This window comes from Magnolia sinica, chromosome 11 (assembly GCF_029962835.1).
Source record: "Magnolia sinica isolate HGM2019 chromosome 11, MsV1, whole genome shotgun sequence".
NCBI classification, from domain to species: domain Eukaryota; kingdom Viridiplantae; phylum Streptophyta; class Magnoliopsida; order Magnoliales; family Magnoliaceae; genus Magnolia; species Magnolia sinica.
In genome coordinates this window covers 11302311-11315870 of record NC_080583.1, presented here as the reverse complement: position 1 = coordinate 11315870, position 13560 = coordinate 11302311, and the positions used below count along the sequence as shown (strand labels likewise).

The following is a 13560-nucleotide window of genomic DNA, read 5'->3' as shown; positions in this document are numbered from 1 at the left end:
ACTCATCATCATAAAATTTCATCATATATTCTTTTCTGTTTCTTTTCCATTTTTAATGGATCAATCACTGTTCCTTAAAAGTCAGACAAAAATTCTATTTATCTGCAAATTTTGGTTCACAGTCAATGTACATTTATCTGAGGTTAGTGATGGGTACATGTTCTTTCTTGCTTCTCTGTGTTGTAAATTCTGATACTTGCATTCAGTTTGTTTTTTTTTTCAATAATAATAATAATAATAACAGTAAAGGCCGTTACAGGGGCCGTAACAGCTATTACAGCCAACAGTGGTGACCGTTACGGCCACCATTACCGTTATGGAATACCTTGCTCAAGGATCTCAATCGTGTAGAAGGAACTTGAATATCAACATGTCCATTACTTCTCAAAAAATAAATAAAGAAAGAAAACATTTGAACGTCCATGAGCTCATTTGAAAAATCTACATGCTTCACCATTAACTAAAATTGAAACCCTACTATTTGCCTAACATTTTTCAACTACACTCACCCACTCCTGGATGAACTCGAACCGAATAAACACAGCCTTTAGGACGCCCCAATCCACTCTATCATAGGCTTTCTACAGGTCCAACTTCATGAACAAAAAAACTCGATTCAAGATAGCTCGGGAACAACATAGATTTGGGCACTTCCTTATCTTCAGATATAAGTTTCCAAATAAAGAAGGCATAATGAGCTAATCTTTTGGGGAGTAAACCTCATATAAAGATGGAAAACCAAACCACTAATTGGATTGTACAAATGACTCAACTCTTGAATCAAAGGGCTATGAAAGAAAATTGATCTATAATTCTTTGATTCCTTGTGTTCAACCCACTACTAACAAATTTGGCAATCCAATTTCTCTGAAGAGGGACCGAAGAGAGAATGAAACTTGAGGACAAGGTTCTTCAAAAGGTGGTAGAATGGTAAGATCTGAAAATAACACAAAATAAAATAAAATCCTAACTGAATAGGGATCAGTGGTATAGCGATAAAGATAAGCGACTTTATTAAAGGGCAGAAAAACTGCCGAAAGGAGCAAAAACCCTACAAAGAGAAAAAAGGAGGGAACGGAAGAGGGAAAAAAAAAAAAACAAAACAAAAAAGAAGCAAAAAAAAGGAAAAGGAAAAAAATATAAAGGCTACATCCCTAGCCACACCCCAAAAAGGCACCCAACTCACAGCACCCAATCCCTGAACAGAATGAGAACCTTAGAAAAGATAGCTGCAGAAGAAATCAATTATTGTGGGCATTTCAAGAGCTTTAATGAAAATAATGGAAGGTATAGAGAAAACCTCAAATACCTGAACTCGTGAAGGTACAAGGTAATCTCGAGCACCTTCAGGTGTAGATCTAGATAGGATTGGAGTCTCAATCTACCTTACAACCATGAGAAACTCGGGTCAAGAGAATGCAACATTAACCTTCCCAAGTAAAATAACAAGGCATAAAGTTCCAGTAGGCAAAATGGAAGACCGCTAAAGCACATCCCACAGCCGCAATGCAATATGATAAATTCAAATTTTCAAATACAAGAAAGTTCAGGAGATAATACCTCCACAAAATCGTGCATATCCTCTAGATACCGTCGGATGAGCTTGACCACGCTATGCCGCAACAAAAGGTTGGAGAGAATCTATATGAATCAACTCATCTGAAGAATTTGCACACTGGATGATGGCTAGCACCAACGTTTCTCTTTTAATACAATAGTGATCACCTCAAGCCAAATACATAAAACAAAGACTTAAAGATAACTCCCTCTGAAGTGCTAAAGCGGTATGATTTGAGATCTGAACTCATATCTGGAGAATAGTTATGATCTTTTGATCTCAAGTGTAAAGCTCAACTAATGATATGATGAGCTTCAACAAAATAATCCGCAGATAAACAAGCATTACAGACAACAAACTTCCATAAAGAATGAAAAAAAAATGGTAGGTACACCAAATACAACATTTTGAAACCATGATAACCAGGCAACCAATGCAATAGCATCGTCGCAGCACATATTCCAACTCCAGATTATGCAATGCAAGTCCAAATCATGGTTGTCATTACCCATGTTTTGAAGTTCATTATTATCTTTTTCTTTCTAATCTGGTACCACTGCTTTTGCACAACAGAAAGATCAGTGTCAATTTTACACTATTTGTTGCACCAAGAAACTCAAGAGGCAAAATAGTATTAAGTTCCGTTTAACATCAACAAATTTTTTCTTTCTTTCTTTACTTGAGGAATTCTCTTGGTAAACATGTTCACTTTAGTTTTGTTTTTAGTGTTAGAATGACCATTTCTCAACACTAAAAAGAAGAAGAAGAAGGAGAAGAAGGAGAAGAAGCAGAAGAAGGAGAAGAAGAAGAAGAAGAAGACTTTTCAGAGAGTTTTACCTCTATTGTACCAGTTTTCATCTTCTTATTTACAGATTCACTTGGCCGAGATCAAACAAGGCCCTCCACAGAAACAACATACTCAAGTCTCAGCTTATTCACAGCAAAATGTGCATCAGGATACTGATCAGGAAGCGATGTAATCTGAAAGAAAAAGCAAAATCAGATGAGAACCATATCCAACCACCGATTGTCAAAAGAAAGAGCTAGCATCCCAATCAAGCAATACCAATAAATAGCAAATGACCCACAATAAGGTGCCAACATTTTTCAAAAAGCCAGAAAAATTTCACACCCATGTACTGCCACACCAGAAAAGACAAAACAGTGACTAAAAATTGTTCACAAAGTTTGACAGTCGGGAGGGGCTTTGGTGGTATTTATCTTCTGTGATATACTGCAATAGTTGTGTCATTTTGGAGCACGTCAATATTTGATGCAGGACAATTAACCACTTGCTCTAAAAGCTCGAACTGTTAGAGTATGGCGAATTAATCCCTTTATCCCGTAGCACAAGCACCACATCTTATGGGTTAGGACCTCGGCCGAACCCCTCTCGTGGGCCCCAAATCACATGGGCCACCCACCCCGAGTGTGTCCCTGCATCCCACGGGCTACCCCACTCGAGCCCGATGTGAAATGCACATTAATCACCCCCGGTGAGGAATCTCGAACACGAGACCTCCCCCATAGGCCCCAAATCACATGGGTCACCCACCCCGAGTGTGTCCCCGCATCCCATGGGCTACCCCACTCGAGTCCGGTGTGAAAATGCCCCTGCATTAATCACCCCCGATGAGGAGTCTCGAACACGAGACCTCCCGCTCTGATACCAATTTGATGCATGACAATTAACCACTTGCTCTGAAAGCTAGAACTGTTAAAGTATGGCAAATTAATCATTTAATCTCATAGCCCAGGCCCCACATCTCATGGGTTAGGACCTCAGCTGAACCCCCCTCGTGGGCCCCAAATCACATGGGCCGCCTACCCCGAGTGTGTCCCCGCATCCCACGGGCTACCCGACTTGAGCCCGGTGTGAAAATTCCCTTGCATTAATGTTCTATCTAAATCCTACACTTAAAAAAAATAAAAATGAAAGATAACGATAATTTATTAAAAGAGGCGCCGAGATGGAGTAAAAGTACAGACTAAAAAGGAAAATAACAATCCATCAACCCATTTATGCAGGATGCCCACTCCACAACAGAACCCATTGCCCTCCTCAGAACCTTATTAACACTATTACTAACATTGCAAAAACATCTCCCATTCCTTTGTGCCTGTAAAGCCTATAGGACGACCTGCAGACTTAGCCTCCACAAAGCCTTATCTTGCTTCCGAAGGCCCACCCCATGCCACAACATAAGAAGATCTCTAACATAATTTGGCATTGTCGACAAGACATTAAAACTCCTAAGAAATCCAGACCACAGCTGATGCGTAAACGGACAATGAATGAAGAGATGGTTCACCATTTCAGCATTTTCCATACACATAAGATGGATATTTGGAATCATCATTAAGCGTTTATGAAGGTTATCCACTGTCAACACCCTTTCCTTCCAACGAGCCAACTGAAAGTTGCAATCTTCGAAGGAGCTCCATGCATCCAAACAAGTCATGTTTGCACTCCGCCCTCTTCCCTGCTTGGATCATGCATATCATAAAAAGACTGAACAAAAAAAAGACGTCCAGATTTATCCCACCTCCAAACCATCTAATCTAGATCTGATGGGGACATCAAAGGACCTACTCGGGTATACCAAGGACGGAGGCGACCACCCACGACACAACTCTCTTTGTGGATGGGAGACGAGTTCCAAATGAGGCCCGTCGTGCCACTTTGAAGACCCCATATGCATTGGTCGTGCATCAAGAATACCCCACTTAGGGATGGCACATGTGAGCTGCTTAGAAGACAGTTTTAGTCATACGATTTTTTTTTCCGTGTTGATCCAACCGTCGGATCTTATCGATCAGGCCACTGCCCCTTGGACCCTGATCTTGTTTTATTTTATTTATTTTTTTAACGATTTATTTGACGGTCAATATTGATGATAAGTGTTTTAGTTTGCTTATTTTGGATGATCATTGTCTCAAACTGACAAGCCGGTAAGCACACCCGTGGAATGTGGTCTCAAACTGACAAAGCCGATAAGCACACCCATGGAATGTGGTCTCAAACTGACAAAGCATGATGAAGAAGAAAATGTGGATTATACACTCTTCAAGAGCCTAGTTGAAAGTCTTCGATACTTGACTTGCACAAGACCGGACATTTTATATGGAGTTGGGCTAGTAGGCCAGTACATGGAAGAACCAAAATTCTCTCACATTAAAGCGGCTAGGAGGATTCTTTAATACGTAAAAGGTACAATGAGTTATGGTTTGATTTATTCATCATCTCAAGACTTTCAACTTGCAAGCTATTCAGACAGTGATTGGGGATGAGACGTGGATGATAGAAAAAACACCTTCAGTTTTGTATTTTACATGGGAGATACTTCTTTTACATGGCAATTAAAGAAGCAACCGAATGTCACTCTTTCAACATGTAAAGTCAAATATGTAGTTACATCATTAGGAATATGCCATGCAATTTAGCTAAAGAATCTACTCAAAGATATTTGCATGAATCAAGAGGAGCCTACGAAGATCTATGTCAATAATAAGTCATCCATTGCCTTAGCAAAGAATCCTTTATTCCATGAGAGGAGTAAGCATATCAACACTCGCTTCCACTTCTTCCAAGAGCATGTGAAGAACAAGGAGATCGAGCTCATATTCGTCAAGTCACAAGATCAAGTTGTTGACATTTTCACGAAACCCCTCAAAGCCAATATCTTTAACAAGTTAACAATTATGCTTGGAATGGTTGATAGAAGAAAATTATGTTTAAGGGGGGTGTTGAGAAATAAACATAAGTTTTGTAAAATTGTTATAATGTGGTAAACTAATAGTGTAAGAATAAAAGCTTCAAGAGAGCCACCTAGAAGCTTCGTAGTTTAAATTCGTTTGGAAAATAACATGGGTAGTTGAGGTAGGTGGAATCTCATTAAATGTAAAGAAAAGTGTAGAAAGGACCCCAGTGGCTTATATATAGATGTAAGGGGTCTTCATTTTACAACAACAAGTGAAGAATATCCAATACAAGTGAGGTTTTTCCCATCTCCAAGTCCTTCCTCTTGTCCACTATGTTGTATGTGAAGAAGCCTTTTGCACTGTAACGCCTCGAATTTCAGGGGTCGAGCACGTACTCAATCCCCAATATTCTGAGTATCACTTATGCCTTGTGGAAGCATAATTTGGTTAAGTGGATTACCAAGTATATCATAAGCATGCGTAATGGGCAAAATAAACAATGTATATCATTGTTATCGCAAGTGTATAAGAAAGCAAGTTCTAAACATAACTACATACATCCAAATAAGTCATAGAGTCCACCCAGCTGGGGACTCAATGTACATATCTAAAAATAAAATGTAATGAGCGTCCCTATCCTCAAAAGAAACCAAAATCGGTGGTCCCAAGGTGTCGTGCTACGTCTGGTCGTCCGCACATTGGAAGTACGAGAACTCCTCAGTGGGGTCCACATACTCCTCAACAGGTGTATTCTCCTCTAGGGCACCTGCATTGACAAAATCATCTAAATGGTATTTTAGGACATCGTCCCAGGTAGGAGTGAGTGATCAACTCAATGCTACTATTAACCTAAGTTTCACATGCATAGGCAATGATGGGAAATCAAAACACAAAAGTCCTATATCTAGTTCTTTTAAATGCATGAATGACATGATATGCATATGCATGACCCGAGATCAACAATATCAATATAGAACCACATCAACACTATCGCTAGCGAGGACGTCAACGTATGCACAATGGTTGGCCCAAAGCACAACCCAACAAATGTTATGGAGTGCATGATTAGCCAAGTATTTATTAATGTTCAAGTCAAACAGCAGGTTGGCAAAGCAGGGATACCGCCGTTAAATCTCCGGTCTCTATCCGGATTATGTGGTTCGCTGCGGTGCTAGGCGGCTCCTCGCCAGCATCCCTTGATTTACTTTGGGTTTCATTTCCCTTAAATCCCTATACTTAAATCGGATTTGTAGTAAGGCCAATCCCCAGGGACAACCACAACTAGGGCAAAGGTCGCCACCCGACCCTAGTATGGAGAAGGCACACCACCCATATCATCATCATCATGATAGAGTCGTGGCCTTCTTACGTTCCTGCCGGTCACTACGTGGAGGCTTGTCACCCAATGTTTTGCCAATATGGCGGGCTCATCACCCAATGTTTTGCCAATGTGGCAAGCTTGTCGCCCCAGCGTAGGCTGACAACTCAGGCATAATATCCCGTACCACCATGTCTGGCCCTCAAGTCTCGACGAATCGTATTGCACTAATGATCATGAATGAACATCATTCGTTGGTGACAGGGTATTCCACATTCCATAATGTCTCAAAAATTTGTCATACATGCAATCGAGCCGTGCAAGGGATTATTCTGATTGTCCAAGGGGAACCCTGGACAGACCGGCATTGGGTGCAAGCAACCCATGTAGTTCCAACTACTGTCGATCGCTCAAGTTCCACCTCAGTCAACTACATGAGTCGGAATGGCCGGATTCGACGGCCAATCCTTTGTTTCAAAGTTAGGCAAGGCTCGACCTCTTTCTATCATAGCCTAATTTATAAAACATGACTAAATCAGTAATTTAGCATTTATTTGACATCAACAGTGGTTTTAAACTTTGCTCAAATAATCAATGCATCTCAAAGCAAATGTGGGTCGGAATTTACATATGTCCACATTCAATCCACAACAAAATATGCAAAGCACATGCCCAAAGTTATAAACGCATTAAACACCCTTGAAATCTGCCATTGCCATTACAAACCCTAATCAACCACCAACAAAGCAAGCATTAAAATGAGCATGCATTTCATCATACATGATAGCTACTGATAGTCTGATACTAACCACAAACAGGGATTTTTATAGCAAAGCATTTAGGGCATACTTGACTAAAGTATTTCTACTAAATTAAAAGAGATCATAGTCTATCGCCCTCAAGGGTTGATAAACGGAAACCTAGGAGAATAGTCTGCACATTGCGTTAGCTCGCTCGACTTGGATTTGCTCCTAGGGTTAGGTTTTGGGAAGAATCATTAAAACCTAAACAATTCAAACAAGCCTTTTGTAAGGTTTGGGAGAATTCAACCCAAAACACCTAGATTCGGGAATTTCAGGTCAAAGTTTACCTTCAATCACTTGCGAAGAAGATCCAATGGTGGATCTGATCGTGGCTAGATCTCCGATTGAATGGGAGGGAAGCAAATCCTCACAATCGATCTCCCTTTCTCACACAACTTTCTCTTCTTTCTCTCTCCTTTCTAATGCTAGGGCACAAAAATCGTATGGGGAGAGGGGGTGTGAATTTGAAAGGGTATTTATAATGCTAGAACGTGTGCAAATCGCCCTAGAGGCTAAGTTTTCATTATATTAACCTAATGGGAGGTTTCCAACCACTGGGGCCCATAGGAGGGCGCACGGGTCACTCTAAGCTAGGGGATAGGTGCCCCACTAGGAGATCTATGTCGGATATAACCATTTGATGATCGGATATGCTGATCAACGGATAAGATCCAAATCCGGTTCGACAGTCACCACTAGTCAATCAGGGCCCCAACTATACGGATATGTGTAGGGAAATGTCTTAAGTCAGCGATTTGAGTTTGACCGTGATCCAACGGTCTAAAAGTCAAAACTTCGTCAAGGAGCGCAAGGTGATCATTTCACTTAAGTTAAGGCTATCAACTAAGGCACTTGCACGTCTCATGTGCTCAGCTTGTGGGCTGAAGTTGAGCGATCCGAGGCGTCACCTTGGCTCAACATCCGTGATGGACATCAAGCCCGGCAAAACGAACGTTAATCTATAGATTTGAGTTTAGCGGACGTAGAACGCGCAACCTAGACCTAATCTAGTTAATTGGGGCATTTATGGGATACACTAAGCCTCCAAACTTCTCGTGGATGTTAACTAGCATTGGACTTGCCTGAGTTCACGAGCCTACCCATTCGTGATAAGCGGGAAGCGTTCGACTCAAATTTCCCTAAATCTGTCATTTCTAGCATAATTAGGGCACTTAGTTGGACTAGTACAACCCACTGATGGTTCCGTTCACGCACATAGTAGGGTCCCTGTAGAAAATTTTTCAAAATGCTACATGCACTCTTGGATTCCTACATAAGCTAGAAGTGGGACAAGAGGAAGGACTTAGAGATGGGAAAAACCTCACTTGTATTGGATATTCTTCACTTGTTGTTTTACAATGAAGACTCTCTACATGTATATATAGGCCCTTGGGGTCCTTTTTACACATTTCGTTACATTTAATGAGATTCCACCTACCTTAGCTACCCATGTCATTTTCCATAAGAATTTAAACTATGAAGCTTCTAGGTGGCTCTCTTGAAGCTTCTATTCTTACACTATTAGTTTATCATATTATAACAATTTTACAAAAATTATGTTTATTTCTCAACAACCCCCCTTAAGCGTAATTTTCTTCCATCAACCATTCCAAGCATAATTATTAACTTGTTAAAGATGTCGGCTTTAAGGGGTTTCGTGAAAATGTCAGCAACTTGATCTTGTGACTTGACGAATATGAGCTCGATTTCCTTGTTCTTCACATGCTCTCGAATGAAGTGAAAGTAAGTGTCAATATGCTTACTCCTCTCATGGAATACGAGATTCTTTGCTAAGGCAATGGATGACTTATTGTCGACGTAAATCTTCGAAGGCTCCTCTTGATGCATTTGAATATCTTTGAACACACTATCTCCCATATAAAATACAAAACCGGAGGTGCTTTTTCTATCATCCTTGTCTCCTCCTCAATCACTGTCTGAATAGCCTACAAATTGAAAGTCTTAAGATGAGCAATATAGCAAACCATAACTCATTGTACCTTTTACGTATCGAAGAATCCTCTTAGCTGCTTTAATGTGAGAGGATTTTAGTTCTTCCATGCACTGGCTCACTAGCCCAACTCCATATAGAATGTCCGGTCTTGTGCACGTCAAGTATCAAAGACTTCCAACTAGGCTTTTGAAAAGTGTAGAATCCATATTTTCTTCTTCATCATGCTTTGTCAATTTGAGACCACATTTTCTTGAGAACTTCCCTTGCGTAGCCTTACTGAGAGATAAAGATTCCTTCATCCATTTGCTTCACTTCTATATGCCAAGGAAGTATGACATGATGCCAGTGTCCGTCATCTCGACTTCTTGAACCATTGATTCCTTGAATTCCTTAAACATACTTGGATTATCTCTTGTGAAGATCAAGTCATCCACATACAAGCAAGCAAGCAAGCAACATATCTCCATTTTCATTCACCTTAGTACAAAGGGCATTTTCATATGGGCATTTGATAAAATTAAGGCCACAGAAAAGGGTAGGTGGTGGGACAACAATGCAGTTATCTATACTATTGATGACTTGATGTAGAGCGGGCCGCAGACACTTTCATGGCAAAGATGGACCAAAGAAAGCCCGATCGGAGGCGGAAACAATCCAGACTGTTAGAACCTTAAATCAATCATATCTCGCAAACCGATATGAGTTTTTCGATATATGATATATGATTTTGGGATAGGAGAACCTACTTAAGCCAACCAACCCTTGCCCACACCGGATTTGCAAGATTCCATCAAATCGATGGTCAAAAGTCCCATTTAGTTTCGTTTTTACTATAAATAGTAAGTTTTAGTTCGAGTATAACTTTTGATCCTTTGAGTTGTAGAAGTCGTGTCCAACATGAAAATGGCTTAGAAAAGTTAGGAGAATAGCGTGGTTGGGCCAAATTGGACACTTACTATTTTTGGCTGAAAACCATGAAGTCTAGTAGGAATAGGGGTCGTCTATAAATAGTAAGATTACTATCTATAGTACGTGACGTTTTTAGGGTGTTTGAGTTGGAATCTAGGTCTAAAACTCCGTCCTAGGTTTGAGTTCTTTATTTAAAGAGTTGTAATTTTGTTTTTTTTTATCATCCATCAAATTATTTCGAATTTATTGGGAATTATTCCTGCTTTTATCCCTCGTGGATTCGAGGAAGCACTGTGAGGAGTCCAGAGAGTTCCGTGGATTCGGAGTAGTTATCCCAAGGAAGACGGTGATCGACCTCATCACGTCCCCCCCTGCGCCAACCGTTCATCTGATGAGTGGTACTGTGGATGGGGCACAATCCAAGAATCATATGAATCAGATTCCCGGTGGTGCCACCAGTTGATTTTGCCATTAACTGTGAACAATTAGGGCCTGTTTGGCGGATACCTGAAAAATGATTTCATCTCGTTTTAGTTAATCGTAATTATGTACTAGAGATCATGATTGTTGGTTATCAAAATTATTTTTAATCCTTGCCAATTAGAAATATGATCTCTGATACATAACTACAATTAACTAAAAAGAAATGAACTCATTTTTAGACATCTACCGAACAAGCCCTTAGTCTTATTTACAGTTTACAGTCAGTTAACAAGTGATCAATCATGATCACCGAATCAATGAGATTTTTGGCCCACCCATGACCAGTCAGCCCAGATGAACAGTCAAGATCACCAAAAAAAAAAAAAAAAATTGCCAAAGCGTCTAATATTGTCAGAGCATTGCCAAAAAAAAAAGTTCCGAAACGAAACGCTACAAAACAATTATATATATATATATATATATATATATATAAAGCAAACATCCCATTCTTTCCACCCCACTTTTTTATAATATAACACTTCTGTACCTTGTATAAAGAATGCAGCAATGAAAAAAGTGGAGTTATCTAACACTCAAGCAGCATATGACACTTAATCCACAAGCACTCGGAAATTCTAAATTCCGCATATATTACTCAAATTAGACCAACTAAACTGTGGAATCCACTGTCACTAAGTCACTGTCACCAAAACCAAAGTGTTTAAACGATCCTAACCATTGATTTGTCGGCACTTCTTTATTGAAACATTACCATTGGATTGTTTCATTTTTTTTACTGTCGAATAAATCTCCACCAATCTGATAGTTTAGATAATCAAATAAGCATAATTTCAAGAGAAAGATAACTTGGACAGTTTAATCTGAGTACTTGAATACCACATATGCAATTTCTAAAGTAATTTCGAAGTTCCTGCGTCTCATCCATCACACTCTGCCACAGTATCAAAATTCATCTCACAAAGAAAGGGGGGTGTAAATGAAATTTTTTCCAATATGCGTGAATAGATAGTACAGAAGCATGGATATCTTTGAAAAATCAACCTGAACGATCCCAGTATGATCTCTGAGACTGACGAACGTGACCCCGCCATGAATCCGATGGAGCGCGACCCACCCGCAGAGCCTGACGCGCTTCCCGACATCGACATCCGTCAGATTACCGCAGTAGGCCGTGCGGCTGACCCATACGAGAGAATTGTTCTCGCCAGGAGCTGAGTTCCTGAGGTCAGATTGTGAAACTAGGGTTCTTGGAGAAGGAGAAGGAGAAGGAGAAGCAGAGGCGGAGGCGGAGAGAGAAGCAGTGGAGATTCTGCGTTTGGGGAGTCTGCAATGGGATTTGAGGAAATGGCGGAAGATAGGGAAGGAGAGAGAAGAGGGAGAGATGGAGCGATGGATTGTGAAAGGTGAAGAAGCTCGGAAAATCAAAGACATGGCGTTTTGATGGAACGAGAGAGGAGTGATTGCAGCTGTGAAAATGCTTATCTTTATACTCTTCTCTCGCTCGTCTCTACTTGAGTGGGGGCTTTTTGGGGAAATCACAGGACGCGGAAATCACATAGGAGGAAGTTCCTGCGCTGTGACGTCATAAATGGGGCGCAGATTACGTATTACCCCCGCCTGTTCCGAGCTCGGGACAGGCGGAGGCACTGAGGGCCACGGAGGTGCCACCGTGATGGACGACTTTTATCCACACCGTTCATCTATTTTTTCATATAATTTTAAAATACTGGATCGAAAATAAGATAAATCCTAGGTTCGAGTGGACCGCACGATAGAAAGAAGTGGTGCTAAGGACGCCCACCATTGAAACCTTATTACTGTCCACCGTGTCGTTTATTTTCCATCAGACTTGTTGATATGGTCATATACACATACACACGTATGAAGTGAAAAAATAAATATCATCTCGATCCAATACTTTCGTAGTCCTTAAAAATTTTTCAATGGTAGGAATTTAATTCCCACTGTATGGTCCATTTGAGGTTTTTCAATAGTAGGAATTTAATTCCCACTGTATGGTCCATTTGAGCTTTTAATCTGCCTTAGTTTTTGTCTAATATTTTCTAATTATATAAAAAATAGATGGCCGGTGAGGATAAAATTCATACATCACGGGCCTCCGCTTATCCCGCGCTCCAAAAAGGCAGGGCTGGTACCTAATCTGCGCCAGGTTAAACGAGCATACTATGACGTTCGTGAGAAATCCACCAGCCCAACTACTTTTTTAATCTCATTTTAGGACATGCAACGGAAAATGAGCTAGATTCAAAACTCAAGTGGGCCACATGAAAGAAAACAGTGGGGATTCAGTAAACATCGTTTAAACATACTAATAGCCAAAATAAATTAAAAAGATTGGCATCCGGATAGGTTTTCGGTGTTTTAATTCATCTGGCTAGAAATGACCTTATAAACTGTTTGAATGATATAAAAACATAAGGTAGATCTCAGGAGGGTTTCAACGCTAAAAATTCTAACTTTTACTCTGGTACGGCTGATCCATCCGAATTTTAGTTTCATATACTAAAATTTAAATTAAAAAATGAATATAAGTATGGATTTATTACCAACTACACTTAACATCTTAATACAGCTTTGGCAGGAAATCTTCCTCCGCTTTTTGTTCGGAATTGAAGAATGTGAATCTCTTGCTGTGATGTTTGTGAAAAATCTACTTTACCTATTTATTCTTTTATTGCTGTGACAAAAAATGAGGTGGATTTAAAAACCCAACTGGACTGTATCAAAACAAGCCAAAAATACCTTTTTTTTTAAAATATTAATATTTATATTATTAAGTAGAAATCAATATAAATTAATTATGACATAAATAGCTTATCTAAAGTAACTCATGGATCCAAATGCCTCCTAA

The 13560-nt window shown here is 40.0% G+C and overlaps 1 protein-coding gene across 1 annotated transcript in view; it reads right to left on the bottom strand.

The window, feature by feature from the left end:
• The window catches only part of LOC131219167 (aspartate--tRNA ligase, chloroplastic/mitochondrial-like), a 45935-nt gene extending 33704 nt beyond the window's left edge, over positions 1 to 12231 (bottom strand). Inside the window, 7 exon segments of the mRNA XM_058214185.1 lie at positions 586 to 659; positions 847 to 937; positions 1124 to 1198; positions 1310 to 1381; positions 1561 to 1641; positions 2396 to 2539; positions 11730 to 12231. Of these exon segments, the coding sequence (XP_058070168.1) occupies positions 586 to 659; positions 847 to 937; positions 1124 to 1198; positions 1310 to 1381; positions 1561 to 1641; positions 2396 to 2539; positions 11730 to 12119 (927 nt within the window). The 5' untranslated portion in view covers positions 12120 to 12231.
• Between the last annotated feature and the right edge of the window lie 1329 nt (positions 12232 to 13560).